The 18649-nt window shown below is 43.6% G+C and overlaps 1 protein-coding gene across 1 annotated transcript in view; it reads right to left on the bottom strand.

Moving 5' to 3' along the window:
• The window catches only part of EBF2 (early B-cell factor 2), a 180240-nt gene that overhangs the window by 22154 nt on the left and 139437 nt on the right, over positions 1–18649 (bottom strand). Inside the window, exons 8-10 of the mRNA XM_004685383.2 lie at positions 15692–15809; positions 14001–14131; positions 13009–13135 (exon numbers count right to left, since the gene is read on the bottom strand). Of these exons, the coding sequence (XP_004685440.1) occupies positions 13009–13135; positions 14001–14131; positions 15692–15809 (376 nt within the window). The remainder of the gene's footprint in view (positions 1–13008; positions 13136–14000; positions 14132–15691; positions 15810–18649) is intronic.

Genomic DNA, 18649 nt, shown 5'->3' with positions numbered 1-18649 from the left:
AACCTTTTCAGTTTTAGCACTAGAGACACTGTTCCACACCCCAGCAAAATATGCCAGCTGCCTGCCCTGAGTCACAGGCTACCCCTCTGTACCCAGAAACTGGACTGCACAGCAAAGAAAGTGCTCACAGTGTCATGCCACCTCCTGCTTCCTCTCAAGCTCCCTGGCCACCCTTCCACCCCCACCTGCGCTTCCTCTCAAGCTGCGAGCCAAGGCCTGCAGCCCCAGAGAGCCGTCCAGCCTGGATTGCCCGACTCCTCCATCACCAAGAGTAGAAGGAGACCCTGTTTGGTAGCCATCAGCAAACACACAGCTGCTTGGTGCTGCAGGCCGAACAGATTTGGTAACAAGATGCTCTAAATCAGTCACTGTCTCATCTCTTACTAAACCCAAGGTGCAGCTGATCTTCTATGGGGAAAGCAGAAGCTGGGGGTATGGACGTGGGTGTCCCCTCTCAGAATGAGCTGACAGTAAAGTAAGGGGACACCCCACACGGCAGATGTCGGTCCCCTGTCGCAGTCGCCAGCCTGTGCCTTCTTTGCATTTGCTTGGTTCCTCCCCTTGTGAGTCCTCACTCCCTCCCGCTCTCGACATCATCCACAGTCCACCTCTTCGTCTTATTTCATGGCCTTAGCTGCTCACAGGGAATTTCCCTCCTGTGGCTCTAATCAGTACACAGGAGCAGGAAGCAGGGGATGGTTTCTCTCTAGCAGAGCCTGTCACTCACTGGCACATGGAGTCCTCCCCTACTGGACGGCAGAGGGCAAACCAGCAGAGCACAAGGATAGTGCCTGGTTTCTCGTGCCTGTTCTCACTCCTAGCAGCCTGTCTTGACCACACTGGGTCAGCAATTTATGTTTTAAATTAAGTGAGTAGCTGAAGCATGCTCACCTATTTCTTTGATTATTTTGAGGGGAGGCCTCTGGCAGATTTCATGGGCATAAGCTTGGGGTGGGTTATAGGTGGATCCAATGTGAGAAAGACTTGAATAAAACACATGGTCTTTTATATGCACAGGGTGTAATCACATACACACACGCTCATTTAATTAAGTGTACTTTTGGAGTGAAAATCATGAAGTGGAAAGTGTTTCGTTAACCACACGAGAGAGACAGAACCACACGAGAGAGACAGAGTCAGTGGCTGTCTATGCATCCAGTCTTTGGATCATGGAGGTTGAAGTACATCGCCTTCACTTTGGTTCCAAGCTGCCTTCCTAACTGACGAGTACTTGTGTATTCTACAGATTCAAGTTCATTTTGGATCCCAGCTCCCTCCACCTGCCTGGGTGTGCTCTGACTGTTCAGAGCTGGTATGAGCCAAGTAAACCTCAATTAGCTCATGAGGTGGCCAAAGCCAGCACCAAGACTGTCTCTAAGGGCAACCAGAATGTTAAACACCATCATCGGTGTGGATTTACAGCCTCTCCAACAACATGGAGCATGGAGCTGCTGCAAAGTTCTGCCAACCCCGAGGCTGAGAGGGACATGGAGAAATGCTGGCGAGGCAAAAACAGAGTAAATTAAAAATATGCTCAGTCTATAGGCTCTATTTATCTATGTCTTTCTTTAGTAACATAACATTAAGGTAAAAGGTCATATCCCCACTGAAATATAATTTATATTTACCTTTTATTAAATAATTATGGCATGGCATAAAGTTAAATATTACAGAAGCTAATCAAGGGGGAATTCAATAGAGAAAACTCAGACATGAGAATTTCGTCTTTGCTATACATAGAATGTCTTAATCCTCCACTGGGAGTCATTCGGGTTTGCTTAAGGAGTTTAATAATACACATTTCAACTGCCACAGAATCTAAATCCCATTTGGATCAGCCCTGGAAAAAACTTTCATCAATACCTTGAGATTTCATAATATTTCTCCTGAGACCCTGGATCTTATGTGTCATTTCTCATTTTGATTGTGGGCATAATATATGAGGTTACTTACCCATCTTCAACCCAACAAATAGCTACAGACAGTAAGCACTGTGTGAAGGGTTTCTTTTATAAGTAAATAGTATTTAACTAAAAAATACCTACTGGAAAGCATTCATGAAAAAAGAAAAGCTGGCTGGTATTCAATATGAATTTTCCCAAAGGGTTAATGAGATGTATAAATTCTATATGATCCACTTTCTTTCCTTAGCAGTCACAGAGGTCAGATAATGCTTGCTCCATCTTCTGCTTGTACTTCTGTTTTCAGAAAGTATAGGACACATGAGCTAACAGCGAAAGAGGACTCTTTGTTAGAGTCATGGCTAACCTTCAACAAAGACAGAATCAACATCGCAGGCAGGAGACTATTTTTGCCCTTGCCAATAGCAATGATAAACACAGAGATGGAGATCTCAGGGCTGATCCAGTTCCTTTGCTGAAATTTGAGGGGAGCCAAATAAGATGAGGGATGAAGGAAGATATCAGTGTTTAATCAGCCCGCAGTGGGGGTGCTGAAGAATCAAACTGCTGGCCTGGGTTTTTGCTTCACTCATTAGATCTTCAACAGATGCTCTGGAGGATCATGGAGTCTGTGGGATGCCATCAAGAGACTAGAAAAGCCTAGAAATTCTGAGCCTCGCCTTGTATTTGCATCTATGTGCCATTATGAGCAACCTAAGGATCTCCATTATTGTCGGCTAAGCACAGAGCCTGTCGGCTAAGCACAGAGCCTGTGGTCCATGGGAGGATATAGCCACAGAAATGCAGGATCCTTCCAGCCTAACTTTAAATCTAACTTTAAATCTTGCCCCAAAATAAAGCATGGGAAAAGAATCATGCTTAAGAAACCTGAAACCAATGTCATGTGATTGCCAGATCAACACCAAAGAGGAGACAGACTTTGATATACAAACAAAGGATAAACTTGCCCAAGGAGCACCTCCCGGGAACACCTCCCAGCATGGCTCTGGGCAATGACAGTTACTCTGTTGCCAGGAGGGGAGGCAAGTAAAGCAACGAGTTTTTGAAGAATTCAGATACACACAGGCCAGCTCCTTTCTTCACCCACCTTTCCGAGGCCCTGGTCTCTCCTCTCTCAGAATATGTCTTCAAAATGCTTTCAGCCTGTCTGTCAGTTCCTCCAAAGTCTGCCCTGGGCTATGACGTTGTTCCTCTTCCTACTGTCTCCCAATGTCCTTGTCCAGCTGTCTACCTCCTGCCCTGGTTCTTAGTCACCCAGTATTCAAAGAGTGCATTCCACTGGCATTTTAATGCTTCCAAGTTAAAAATTAGTAAAGCAGGCTCTCCCTGGTGGCTCAATGGGTTAAAGCACTGCACTCTAAAGCTCTCCGAAGCCACTGCAGCACAAGTTCCATCCCTCACCAGGAGCTTACCCACATGGGTGGCAGACCTCTCCTGACCCACCCGCTGTTCCCCACAGCAGTGTATTTTGTCAGTCGGTCTGTTCTGCTCCCCACTCTGTCTCTGGTGAATCCTCTCACCCACCACACCTGTGGCCTGTATCCCAGTCTGTAAGCATAAATAAATCAATCTTTAAAAAAAAATTAGTAAAGCATATGGTGGAGATAAAGCTTGCTCTGGTGTGGCAATTGTCTTGGTTCCCAACCCTGACCAACTGTGCCACCTTCAAAGCCAAGTGGACTTTATTCCTCTGCAAGGACAGTCACACTAAATGGCCTCTAGGTCCTCTTGCAAACTTGTGCATTTTATGATTCTATTATTTTATTTTGTGCACTAGAACTCTTCTTTGAGAAGTGGAGAGGGAGGGCTGGGGCTGTAGCCACAGGCTGTTGAATTAAGTCTTTAACATTTACTACACTGAAATCTCTCCCTTCATTCATTTGTTTCATTATAGCAAAAGCTCAATGTCAGCAATTAAAAAAAAATGAAGAAAAAGAAAGATAATACAGGAACACATTATTAAGAGGTGGTACAGGATACAGGAAGGAGAACACAAAGTGAGAACCAGCAGCGCACAAGTGAAAGATTAGATGGAAGCCTCTGATATTTAATTTTAAATGAAATATTAATTTAATATTTAATTACGTTTTGGTTTCAAGAAAAACTTCAGCAGCAAGACAGATTGTTTGAAGAAGAGAGTAATATACATGGTTAAGGAGACAACTGTAAAAATTAAAGATAAATTTCAAGGGTAAATCTAAATGCCACAATGGAGCAGTTATGAATATGCTCCTGCTCTCTGTAATGTGTATTTAGAATATTATAGCTGAGAGCTCCAGGCCATTAAGGGGCTGGGATGTGTCGAGTGAAACAGCAGCCCCTACTTTGGGGCCTCCAACCGAGACATCCTTCCTGAGAATCAGCTGAGTGACGGATCCAAATTTCACAAGAGCCAGGGTGGAGGCAGCTTCCCAAAACCACCAGCTATCAGGAGGCCTATTGACTCCACCTGTTTCCAGTGTGAACTGAGAGCAGTTGTACTCGGGCCAGTTTTTGATGTCTGAATTGGGTATTTTTAACTAAAAATCAGATTCATTTCTTAAATGGGATTTCTTTTTTCATGATCATGCTATAAAGGAAGAAAAAGAAAGACACAAAAGGGGACGGCTATTTGCATCCCCAGTTCCATAAGCACAGCTGTGCACGGGCTCTGGAGGGCTCACCATGCTGGGCCTGCGGGAGGATGCTCGGGAGGCTGGAGATCTGTGGGAAAGCCTCGGCAGCCCACTGCTCCTCCCAACTGCTGCCTGCGTGAGCCACTTTCTGTTGGTTAACTGATTCTCCCCAAGTAATGAATGGAGGTGTGTTATCAAGCATGTTTGTTTGTGCTAAAAGAAAAGGCAGGAAGTGACCAAGGAGAAGCTGACTGACATGAATTCTTTGGCTTCTCCATTGGCTCCACTTGCCTACATCTAAATTCAACCACCTGGGGGACACTGGGCCTCCTGCTCCTTTCTGGCATCTGAATATTTGCTGCTCTGCCTTCCTCCACAGAACCATGCATGCAGCCAGCCTCAGCCTCCTCTGCCACTTACAAAAATCTTATTTCTAACCTAGACACAGGCTAAGGGCACAACACAGCACGTGAAGAATTCCCATTTCCAGAAGAGAAGACATGCAAAGAACCCCACCCTGAGTCTGTCAGCTGCAAGGATGAGGCCACCTAGAAGCCACCCCAGAAACTCTGTCAAAAGCTGACAACAGGCCCTCCCTTGTGGCGCAGAGGGTTAAAGCACAGCACAAAGAAGCTTAAACCTCATGAGTTCGAACCCCGCCTGCCCCGGAGGAGATCCACATGGCGCGGCAGACCTCTCCTGACCTGCCCGCTGCTCCCCTCAGCAGTGTACTTCGTCGATCTGCCTATTCTACACCCCACTCTGTCTCTGGTGAATCCTCTCACCCTCCGCATCTCTGGCCTGTACCCAAGTTCTGTATGAATAAATAAATAAATCTTAAAAAAAAAAAAAGCTGACAACAGTGGATTTGCCTTATGTTCTTTGTGGTTCTACACACAGTGCATCTGCATATGGACAACACTTCATCTTCTCAAGAAGATAGATACCTTACCCTCTTTTAAATTAGAAAATAGAAAACTGGGGCTGAAATTCAAGTCTCTAAGCTCCTAAGGGAATCCAGTGCTCCTCACAGGCTGTCATTCACACCAGCCCATGGGCAGTAAGGGACCCAGGGCCCTGGTGTGCTCCAAGCTGCCTCCAGCTCACTGACCTGCCGGCCTTCCTGTGCTCCGCCTCCGTGTAGCAGCCAAGGCCACTGGCATTTGCTGAGTAAAACTCATGGGTGATGGGCCTCCCTGGTGATCTAGGGGTTAAGTCTCAGCGCTATCACCTCTATGGCCTGCATTCATTTCCCCACCAAGGAGCTGACCCACAGGGCGCAGCAGACCCATCCTGTCTCTCCTGCTGCTCCCCTCAGCAGTGTGTTTCAGTAAATCTGCCTGCTCTGCTCCCCAATCTCATCCCCCACACCTCTGGCCTACACCCTAGTTCTTATATGCATAAATAAATAAAAATAAATCTTAAGAAAACAGCCCCTCCCTGGTGGTGCAAATGGTTGAGGCACAGCACTATGAAGCTCTCCAAAAGAGTTTGATCCCCGGCCAGGGAGCTGACCCACATGGCACAGCAGACCCCTCCTGACCCGCCTGCTGCTCCCCTCAGCAGTGTACTTCAATCTGCCTATTCTGTTCTCCACTGTCTCTGGTGAATCCTCTTACTCTCTGCACCTCTGGCCTGTACCCTAGTGAGTGAAGCCAAAGAAATGGCTTAGACATAATTTCTGCAGAGTTCTGGCAAGTAGCACAGATAAGTGGTTGACAGTAAAACTGGATTGGACCTAGGGTGGTCTAGGCAATAGAGGAAGTGGAGAACTCGGAGACACCCTCGTGGGGGAAAGCGGTGACTGTCTGACAGCTATAAGATAGGGCCGAGCTTGCATGCTCACCACGTGACAGATGTGATGACTGAGTTACTCTCATCTTTTTGTTTCCCACTAGTTCGACCTGATGATAGAAGTCACCAGGAACTTCTTCCCCAGCAATCAAATGTTTAGCCCAGCTTCTACAAAGACCCATAGGAACAATACTGAAAAACTGGGCCTATCTACCCACTGTCTGCAACGACCTCAATTCGCTCAACCATCACGACTTTTTGCTGGTTTCTTTGAACAATGCAGTTTTTATAATTGTAGACAATGGCAATTACACCCCCAAATCCAAGCTCCAGACTGCCTGGATTCTCACTGCTGCTGAAAGTCAAGATGGCTGAGAAATCCCAGTACAACTGACACCCATAGTCCCAGCGGTTGCCCCAACCTGGCCTATCTTTCTGCATTGCCAGATCTCTGTGGAAGCCTCTCTGAGGGAGCAGAAGTGTCTCCTGCCTCCAGGTCTCAAAGCATGCCTGAGAAGCTACATCTCATGTCAGTCACTCAGTTCCATAGAAGCAAGTTAGCAACCCTGGGTTGGAAGAAAATAGACCTGCAAAGTTACATGTGTGAAGAAAAGGTGTTGTTTTTCAGAGCCCTGATGTTGTTTATGCTGTTCTTGGCAGCAACAACCATTGGGAGCTGATTACTGCATTTTGGCTCATTACACCAGGTAAGTTACATCTAATAGGCTTGGGTTTATTAGGATGGCGCATCCTTGGATACAAGAATCATCAATGGTTGGACCATGCTAGAGACCTGTGTGGTGGCCAGGAGCTGAGGACCAGGAGGTTTGCCAGAGAATCCCATTCAGCTCCCTGCTTTTTGAATCTTCTAGAAAGTTCCACCTAAGAGTAAACACTATAGTGTTCATGGTTTAGTGACATTCTCCTAAGAACCACCCTATGAATAGAGTATGTTGCTAGCCAGATAGTCTCCACAACAGCCTCGTGACCAGGACTTAGGTTACCCAAGCTCACTTTCTTGATGCTTCAAATACAGATTCTCAGACCCTCTCAGAAGATGTGTGACTCAGTATGCCTGGAATGGGACCAAGCATGATCTCATGATCAGCCAAATTAGAAAAACACCTATGGGTAATTTCATAATTAGAACCAAAGGTTTACAGACGAGGGAAAGGAGGCTCAGAGAGGTGAGGCAACTTGACAAAGGGACAAAGAAGTCATGGGTGGCACCACAGGTGTCTGGAAAGAGGTCTTCTGCTGAGTCCAGTGGGCCTCTCCTGAAATCCCTGAAGTTCACTCTGTCCCCACCAAAACACTCTAGGTTTCAAGTGTTTCTTTTCCTCTGGAATCAGGCTTATTTTTTTCTACCTCACCACAGAAATGGAGGCTCTTGTCCAGATCTATCTTAGCCTCTGAGGCTCTCCCCTGCAGCTAAGCCTTATATGAAGGTTTGGAGGAGCTAACTCAGGAACTCAGTATGGGTGGCTCAGGAGGCCAGGCTGACAGGGGCTCTGCAGGTCTCTCTCTCCTCACAGGGAAAAGCCACACCTTTCAGGCTCCTGGGAGGCAGACCTCAGCTCCAAGGTCGAACAGTCTATCTCGATCGCCTGGGGAAGCCACAGCCTTTCCAACTGTTAGAGTAAAATTTCAAGTGGGTTGTAAGCGAGCTTTTCATGTCCTGACTGATTGTTTAGTGGCAAGACAAGAGACCACCAATCTACTTCCTGTGGCTTGTGGAACCTTCCATGGGTAATGTAGGTCAATATTTGTCTCCACCAACCTAAGTCACATCTGGTCCAAGAACTTCAATGGGGAGGTTAGCATAGTCACCAGTCTCTTGAATCCTCTGGCACCATAATTTCTGCCCTGATTGTGAACGAATATGCTACCCTATCATCACCGTTTCACGCTTAGCTGAGGCCTCCCAAGGCTCTTCCTTCTCAAAGGCAGTTTCCCAGAAGCTTTCCTAACCAGAAGCAGTATCTTTTTACCTGGAGAGTTTAGATGGCTAATGTGTGCTATTTCAGTATTCAAACATGTATGGTATTATTTTAGTTATGGCTTATTTTCTTCTAATTTTTAATGAAATATATATTAGGAAAGTATAACAGAAAGCACAAAAATTCAAAATGCTATCTACTAGAAAATATTTTAAGTAAAATTTGAAAAATAAAATAATTATATTAACACCCGAACACCACTATTTTAACACATTGGTATACTGGCTTCACAACTATTCATATATATCTCACAGATATTTGTAACTAAGTGTCTGTTCGCTTTTCAATGTCAAAAAGTGTTTCAGTTTCAGGATGTCCCATTATTTATTTAATGAGTCCCCTAATAGACGCTAAGGATATTTTCCTGACTATAAACAGCTCCAATGAACAGCCTTCAGGCAAACTCAATTATTCCCGAAGTATACATTCCTGGAAGAAGAACTGCTGTGTGGAAGGGCAGGGCCATTGTTTCAGGGTAGCAGCAGGTGTTCTCCAGAGCCTCCACTTCTCCAGAAGTCCCCACTACTCTAATTTCACCAACCTGGGTATTTTCATGGGTTTAAAGAAATCTTTGCATACTTGACAGGGAAAAAGTGCGCTACAGTGCTTGCCTTAATTTGCATTTATTTGACTATTAATGTGGCTGGGATTTCAAAAATATGTTTATTACTTAACTGTATTCCTTCCTGAATTAACTCTTGATACTTCTTGCTAGGTTATTTTCCCTCCATTAGTTGTAAGATATCTAACATTCACCTCTTCATCCACAATAAATATATAATAGTTGACAAACTTTGGACATGACAAATTTTTGCTGACCGAATGGGTGAATTCTTTTAAATGTAAGATAGCATGTCATATTTAGCAAATGTTGCAGTTTGTCATTTCTTTTTGACTTAATGACTGGCAATTTGAAGCATAAACATTTTCCTCTTATGATGTTTTCATATATTTTGCTTGCTGGGTTCTGTTTTGCTAATTTTAGCAAGCCTCAAAATTATATATTTTTTATATATAAAACCTTCTGAAAGCTACATTTTTAATTAAAATATTTAACTAACATGGTTCCATTTATTATGTGAAATTAGAAATTTTGCCCTCTTTTGATGCTTAATTAGTTGACCCGACATCATTTGTTAAATATCCCATTTTTTCTTATTAACATGTGATGGTCCTACCCTATACAAATACTTATGCATTTATTTTTCATCTGTACAAAACCTGCTTACTTGTACATTTTCTCATGTGTTGGATGACACTTCTACATGTCCCTACAAAATCCCACATTCTTTTAATTACTGAAACTTAAAGTAGATCTTAATGTCTGGTAAGTTGAGACCCCATCATTTTTCAAAATTAAGCATCCTATTTTTTTACTTTTTCAGCTGAGTATTCATAATGTTTCCCCAAACACTTTGTTGGTACTTTGATTGGCATTGTGTTAAATTTATTCATTAATTGTCATCTTTATAATATTAAATCTTGCCACCTCTCCGCCAGCTGGAAGTATTTTGTCCTTCCTCTGAACTCCCTCAGCACTTTATACCTTTTTAAAAATCACTTTCCAAACTATACCCACCCAATTTTTCAAACCTGAAACCTGAGTCACCCTCTCCCCTGCTCTCCCCAACCTTCACCCTAGCCAATCAATCATCAAGTCCCGTCAATGCTACCTCCTAAATTTCATCCACTTCTACCTGTCCCCACTACCAGGACTCTGGTCTATGCCGCCATCATTTCTGGCCTGGGCCTCCGTGCTGGCCTGCAGATGACCTCCCTGAAGCTACCCTAGCTTCCAAATCATTCTTTCTGCTGCAACCAGAATGACCTTTTAAGCCAGATCATGGCACACCCCCACTGAAAAATATCCCAATAGCCCCTGCGGTAGTAGAACCTACCAAAACAGAGCTTGATATACCCTGGGTCCACTCCTCTCTCCCTGCATGAATCCAGCCTCATTACAACAATTCTTCAAATATATTCCATGTTCTTTTTTACCCCACAGCCTTTGCACTTACTGTTTCCTCTGTTTGGATTGTTCTTAGTCATCATATTAGATTAAGAAGGTCTGAGTCATTTCAGCTACCAACAGCATCCTATAGAACTCCTATTTAGTGCTCATCACATTTGTAATCCTTATACAAGTTAGTTTCTTTTAATAACACTAATAGTAACATAAGTATAATATTAATAATAAGCAGTTTTGAAATAATAAAGTACAGTCACTTCCTATTCCAAATGTGTTACATGCACAGGTGTTCTAGACCTGGCTTAGACCATTTCATGAAAGCAAGGCTGTAAAGTTTTCAGAAATTTTGTGAGCTGTTTGATGTGATATTGATAGTTTGCAGTCAGCCATAGCAAGAGTATTTGCACCATGGAAATCAGTAAATCCTACAAACCAGTGCTGCCTCTGCCCTGCCCCAGTTTTCCCTGGAGAGTCTGTTGTTAAACCTTTACCAGCATACCACAGTTATCATACACTCTGTTACTCAGATTTTATAGATGGGGAAGCTAAGAAATTAAGTCACTTGCTAAAGATGGAAGAGCTACTTAGTGGCAACACAAGCTGTGAGTTCAGGCAATCTGACTCTGGAGCAAGAACATTTCGGCTTTCCATCACTACACCTGAAGGTCAAGGAGGAAGGATCCCACGGGCTGCTTTGCTCTCTAGTGTCCCCAGCCCAGAGCAGAGCGCTGAGCACTGGCCAAGCTCCATCAACGCTTGCTTCACGGATAAGCCAGTAGTAATGTCTCAGCACATCGGGCAAACAGAAAACTGCTTCTGACCAACACTACATAGCTAACTAAGAGGCAGAGGTGGGAAAGTCAGACCTGAGTTCTTGTTCTGACTCGCCCTTTAATTCTGGCAATTGTGAGCAAATGATTTCTCCCTGAGTCTCAATTTTCTCATCTGCCAAAGAAGGTGCCTGACTAGAAGAGCCTCAATATCTTGTTATCTCAAAATTCTTTCGTGAATTTACATCTAACATAGCGTCTATCACCTCACAGTTCTGTGGACTCTTCTGCCAGGCACTGTTTCCCACTGTGGATCAATGCCTCCTCTGTTCAGTCTAGCAAGTTCCTCCATTGCTTCTAAAAGGTCACTCTTGGTCACCTCTTCTGGGAAGCCCTCAGCGGTTCTCAGAAGTCAGCCACTCTCCCCATATTGCTCCTGCAACCCTTTGCTTCCACTTCCCTGATGGGATTCAACCAAATGACTGTAGCCTGCGTCTGTCGCCCCTGCCAGAGTCTAAGCTGCTAGAAGCATTTTGATATCATGTGAAAGAAATTTTCAAAGATGAAATTCTAAATCTATATACCTAAAAATTACCATCTTCCATCTATTCCTAACTGATATCTAAACAACCATGTGTGTATTTAAACAAGCATGGATGCCGAATCTGTAGCATTTTCATGACCTAGAAAGCCAGATATACATACATTTTAAAATATGATATTCTCGTTGACTCATGCTCTCAGCTGTTCTCCTAACTCTGGTTTTCCTATGATAACGCCTTTGAGGTGCTCTCCCTGGCAGAGGGATGTCAGATCAATTCAAAACACTCACACTAGGCATTCTCTGTCCAACTGTCAAAAGTGTGGCAAAAGACACATGACAAAACCTACCACCTTAAGCCATTTTTAAGCACGTAGCTCAGTGGCATTAAGTCCACTCACACAGCTGTACAACCCACCTCCAGGATGCTTTTCATCTTGTAAAGCTGAAACTCTGTACCCATTAAACAGTTCCCATTCCTCCTCTCACCCTGGTACCATTCAACTTTCTGTCTCTACGAATATGGCAATTCTCATAGCCAGACAGACTTTCAAGCTGTTTTATGATCCCTTCCCTCCTGTGCCTGGCTCACTGGCAGGCTGGTTCTGGTCAGAGCTCTGCCCAAAGGCACTGGCAGTCCTTCTTCGGGGGACAAGCTCTCCTCACTCACTGGACTTTGTACATGAGATTTCCATAACTGAAACATTCTTCCATCTTCTCTTCAACTCTCCAAATCCTCCCCCTCCTTAAAATTGTCATCAGCTTTCATTTCCTGCTTGAAGCCCCATCTCATCATTCTAGTAACGCTTAACTTTCCTCCTGAAACGTGTGTTTTAATTCACTGGAAAATTCAAATGCTCTTTGAATTTACTAGTTAATTCTCTAGTGCAAAATGCCACTGCCTCCTTCCAAAGCTTCTAAGTTTCCAAGTAGGGAACATGGCTTACACATCACCTGTACTTCTACCAAGAAGTAGTAGGTGCAAAATATGCATTCAGCAAATATTGAACTAATAGATGATTTCTACTTTCATAAAATTAATTAAAAAAAAGTTGAATCACTCTGCCTCATTGTTGAGCAACTTTTCTGAGGCCTTTTCAAGACAGTTTAGATATCACCAGCTCCTTTGTCTAACTTTACATCTGATTGCTTGGGTAAGTCTATTCCAATAGGGTCCAAAGTCATCTCCCAGACCATGCAGAAGTTGCTCAAGTCAAACAGAACTTTAGAATTATGTCTACACTTTCCCCCTCAATTACCCCTCTACTACCCAGTCAATTTTTCCTGCATTGGTAAAAAGACCTAGAAAAATTCAGAAGATTATAAAGTGGAGAGAGGGGGAACTAGAACAAAGGGAAGCCAGGAGCTAACGATGCTGGTATCATTTTCTCACCTACCTGTGTAAATGAACCTTCCTGGAGCGCCTTTGCAGAACTGTTTGGATTTATAAGATAATGTCACTTCCACTACTCCTGGGATGTGTCGAGGAGGAGTCTGCACTCTGATGGCATGAGGAGTGATTAGCTGAGGAATGAACAGGCAGGGAAATAAAGTACTTATTACACACTGGATCATGGGATACTGAGGACACGTGCATCTCCCACCACTAGTTCCCGGGTGCTGGGGCAGACTGGGGCACTCATGATGGCCCAAGCAGTTCTATGTCCTTTCCGTCCTACCAACCCAGTTTACATCCCTCCCACCCCCTGTGCCCACCAACCCCCACCTCTGTCATCCCCACACCTCCACACAGCTACAATCTCACATATCAATATGGCAATTTCCATATGCAACTTAGTACTATTGTTTGTTGTTTTAGAACATCTCCTTTTTTTTCTCATTATGAAATCAGAGCATATCTACTTTAGAAAATTTAGAAATTGCAGAAAATATATAAAGAAACATATTAATGTTGCATAAGCCAAAATCAACTGCTATGACTCTTTGGTGTTTCCAGCACTTTTCTATGGAGTTCTGTTATATAATTAGACTTTACATCTTCAGACACCATCATCCTGATTTATTTTTTTCCCTTAGCATTGTTGTGTAAGCCTGTTGCTTTCTCCTGTGTTATTAAATTTTTTCCAAAATGAAATTTTAACAGCTTAATCCTATTTCCTCACTTAGTTAATCATTATTCTATTTTTCAATAACTAGGCTATGTCAACTTTTTCACAATGATAAATAATACTGAGATGAATATTTGTTTTTTAACAGGCTCATGCCTGTAAAAAAAAGTCATATTTCTATCTCTTTTTAATCCTTAGTGCTCTGCTCATCATACATAGTCAACAGGATGAATTCATGCTGCTGTTGCAGAAATTACTGATTCCCCCAAATCAAAACAATCTTTGAACCAAAGATCAGGAGACAAGCAGCTTTTGCCCACCTCGCTCCACACCAGCATGGTCCCAAACACCACCTGGAGACCATCGAAGAAGTTGTCTCCGATGATGATGACCATGGCTCCCCCGGTGGTCCAGCCTTCGCTCGGGCTGATGGCTTTGATGCAGGGGGTAGCTGAAGAGATAGGAAAGAGCGAGTCAGGTCTGCCCCTCGGCGGCTGGAGTCTGGAGTTTAGGGAGTGGGCTGCCCGGGAAAGTTGTTGGTCATTCTGAGAAGTTCAAGTTGAGTGTTGCTGACTTGCCATCACTCCCTAATTGGTTGTTGGTTTTCATCAGGTCATAAAGCCTAATGAGTTGACCACTATGCATGAAAAAGTGGAACACTTAGCTAATTGTGCAAAGGGTGTTTTTAAAACTGTTGTTTTTTTCCCCATATTTTTATAAGTTGATCACGCTGGAAAATGTGTAAATCCTTTTTCTCTCCCCACCTCCTCTGCCCCAAGATGTGAAGATTTACAAGGCCTGCTAATGTGCTAGAGGAAAAAAAAAGAGAGAGAGAGAGAGAAAACAAAATCTCTCATGGTGGAAGGTGTTTTTCAGTTGGATAAAAGACAAATTGATAAAAGACAAAATTGTCAGGAGACAATTTCTAGTCGTTTTCCTAACTTTGTAGGAAGGATTTTCCCTCCTTCTTCCATATGTTTGAGGCTGTGGAGTTTACATCCCAACAGGAACCCAATATGGTTTTCAGGCCATAACTAAAGTCAATCCATCACTCCATTTCCAAAGTTGACAGGGTCAAAGGTGGAGGAGAACTTTGGCAGGACTCCAAAAACATGAGCCCCCTTTGAACAGCCGGTCAATCACATCCAATCAGTCAAGAGAAACTGGATGGTTCCTAGTTCTGAGCCCTGGGATTTTCTTCTCCCCTTTCCGTGTCCACTGTGGGAGAATTAACACTATTCCAAATTCTTTACTGATTCAATCATATTCTTTCAGTTCATTAATTTCTTCTTAATGATACAAGACCCATTTTTACCAAATTGGGGTAGGGGCAGGTGGGCAGGATTCAGTGAACATCACACCAGCATAGTAGCTGGTTTAGTCGTGCATTCTGTATTTCAGGGTCTTCCCTCACCAATGAGTTGGGGAATATGAAGAAAAGAGAAGAATTTAGATGGAAAGTACTTCAGTTTGTCAGGTATCTTCCTCGATAGACTTTAATTTTTTGGACAAGTTGAAGTTTAACAGTTACCAGGATTTCTAATTACTTTAATGCACTTGGAAAACTACCCAGAGCAGACCACGATCTCGTCTTGTCCAAGCAAACAAAAATCAATTAGTGTCAGTTTCGTTCTGCACATTGTTTTATTTTGCCTACAATCTGTTTAAGGGCCTATGTGACACTTCTTCATACATGTCTGGCACTGTAATGTTCCTGTTTAACTAAGATGTCATAGGACTCCATTTGCCTGAGCTGCCCACCTAGCAAAAAAGGAAAAACAGAGCAGGATGGAAAGGATGGGGAAGCACAGGGGCTGGGCTTCAGCCGCATGGGGTGTCAGGCTGTGGCAGTGAAGGCCCAGTTGGTGTTTACAACTTCATTTTAAATGCACACGGTTTTGTGTGCTTTCTCCACTCCTACTCAGAGGCATGCATATAAAATCTAAACAAGGCAATTTGTGGCGAAGTTCATTTGTCTGCCCTTCTCAGCCCAGACAGCAGACAGACCTACCTTCCGACGGGTCCAGTCTTCGTGCTCTCCGTCCATGCTTGGAGTTGTTATGAACAAACATGTTGTCGGAAACAGCCAGCACGTGCCCATCCACATTCACTGTTGTCGACAACACCACCTGCATATTTAAAGTAAAAGGACAGAATAGTGGTGTAGCTAGCATCACAGGCTCCAGAATTCTCTTTTGCCAGACTTCCATATGGCTAATGAGAGGCAGAGCAGAACTTTGGGGCAGGGCCATGCTCTTGGCATCTCAACAGGTTAACTTCTTCCTGGAATGATGGCAGAGACTCCAGAAAAGAGGGGCCCCATTTTGCCCATGTGTTGTTACATATTTTTGTTCAAACTATGCCCAGGTGATCAAGTAGGGACAACAGCCACCTGCCAGTTAGTTCCAGAAACCTACTCTCCAGTCCAGGACTTAGACATCGTTCCCAGCTGACCCCTGAGCTGCAGGGACCACAAGGAGCAGGTCATGTGTGACTAGGAAGCTAAGGTCAAAGCAAATATCAGCTGGGCAGCCACTTCTCCAAGCCCGGAGTGGGGCGCTGCACCTGGGATGTGATGCTGGGCACAGGCTTGTCCCGGGGCAGAGAAAATTGTAGCAGGGACACTCAAACTGACGGTGAGGAGATAAAGTTGCTGGAATTCAATGGTGAAATGTAAGACACTTAGTATCTAACTAGAGGTAAAGGAGGAAAGGGATGTGGAATGGGGGGGGGGGCACAAATTTGGAGCCCAAATTGAACTCAGCTCCCATATCGGCTACTTCCTCTAGTAGGCACTTGAATTAATTAATCTTTTGATCTCTACTTTAATCATCTGTATCACACCAACAGCAATGCCTATCTTGAAGGGCTAAATGGGATAAAACAAGTAAAAACTGAGATGATACATTTTAAAGCACTTGTGCAGGGCTGGGCTCATGCCAAATTGGGGTATATCCAGGCTCTTCTTGCCTCCCCCAGTCTTTTTTGACCAGTCAATGGAATAGATGACCTTTCTCATTGAGCACCCCAAGTAGTCTAAGTTCTGGGAGAGCATTTACAAGGGGGAACCCAGAGAGTGTATATCAAAGTTACAACTCACGGCCCCCACCCTCAAAGGACTTACTCTGAGATGGGAAAACACAGGGAACACATAAAACAAATAGCACACAGAATGGGATCAGTCTGAGCTATCTGAGTGTGCTGCAGATCTGGGGTGGGGGAAGGGAAGAAGTTCAAAGAGGCAGAAACCAGCCAAGGCAGGAGCAGTCAGGAAAGCCTAAGAGAAGAAAGTGAACTTGAGCCAACCCATCAAGCTGGGTTCTCTCGACCCAGGAAGATGGGTCATCCCAGATATGAATCTGCTTCTCCACTGTGCATAGCAATATTTTTTGAGAGATGAACATGTTCATGTGTGTGTGTGTGTGTGTGTGTGTATACACACACAGAGAACATTTGAGGGGAGTACTGAGTGTGTACATGAGACAGAACTATGTTTAAAAATAATGATTTTATAAAAAGAAAGTAAACTTTTGTGAGGATCACACTGTAATGTATACAAATGTTGAATTATAGTGTTGTAAACTTAAAACTTACATAATATCATAAAGCTTACCTCACTTAAAAAAGAAGCCTCTTCCTGTCCTCTCCCAAATTGAATTTAAAGCCTTGTCATCTCCCAGGAAGTTGTCTTGTGTTGGTTCTCAGATGACCCTACCCACCACCTCACCCACCATACCCACATAGTAGCTAAGTCTAATTTTTTCTTTACCTTAAGTAGAGTTTTACATTTAATCTCTCATTAGAGGAACTATATCTTTGTTATTGATGGCATCGTTTAAATTTTTTATATATTGTTAATGTACTAGATTTGAAAGAATCCCTAAAACCATGATTCCACAAATCACTTCACCTAGTCTGACTCAGTAATCATGTCAGTAGTATATGGGGAAATTGACATGGACACAAGTGAGTTTCAAGCACTCAACCCAACAACATCCACTGAGCTCCTGCTGCATGCTGGGTATTATATCAGGGCCTCGGAATTCAAAAACAATGGCAGAATGTGTTCCATGGGCTGCCTGTCCCCCTACACTTCATTCAGTTCCTCACTTGCGACTGCATTACATGGACAGGTGGGTCGTTCTCCATCCCCAACTCTTTATGTTAGCAGAATGAACTTAAAGGAGCCTCAGCTGTCATTCAGGAAATCGCCATCAATATAATTGCTCATAACTTAAGGGTGCAGTCTGTCTAGCTCTGAGTGGTTTTTCAACCGTGTCCATGTTTTAGAGTGTGGGGAAAGTCCTTCCTTCCAGAAAGTTCCTTTCATGCAGTGGCCACCATAAGACAAAAACCTCCAATACTCTCCTCAAATACACATAGGGACAAGTTCTTATCAGTATGATATCAGCAAGCACAAGATGGCGTCATAGCCAAAGGGAGACAGTGGCTGAGTCTTCTGGAAACTGAGTGAAGAAGAAGGTGGAGGTTGAAAGTGTTCACCTCTCTCCATGCTTATGCTCCAAAAATATCAGACAACCGAGAAAAATGAAGAAGGGACCACTTTTACAAGCTGTGTGTGTGAATGGATTTTCAAAGACGTGACTGTCATCTCCACAAAGAACGGAAAACAAAGAAAGAACGGGAACTTAGGCTTTAATTGCTGATGAACTGTACTGGGGAGCTCTGGCCTCTCAGAGGATTATGCGGATGGAGAGAGTAGTCTCTCTAAGACCACTTTAATTCATTTCACAAGCTTCTTGTCATACTGTACTTTTATGCTGCTCATGCATTCCTGCTACAAAATATGGGGTTTTCTCCAGCCAGCTGATTTCATCATTGTCCATTTGGGTGGAGTAAGACTGAGTTCCAAAGTGAACATTTCCCGAATGACATACCCTGATGGTTCAGATGCACTTCATTATTTTCTATTAACAATGGAAATAAATTTTAATCTTTTGCTGGCAAG

This window comes from Condylura cristata, unplaced genomic scaffold, assembly GCF_000260355.1.
Source record: "Condylura cristata isolate star-nosed mole 26May11 unplaced genomic scaffold, ConCri1.0 scaffold00018, whole genome shotgun sequence".
Taxonomy (NCBI): Eukaryota; Metazoa; Chordata; class Mammalia; order Eulipotyphla; family Talpidae; genus Condylura; species Condylura cristata.
This window is presented reverse-complemented; position numbering and strand designations above follow the sequence as displayed.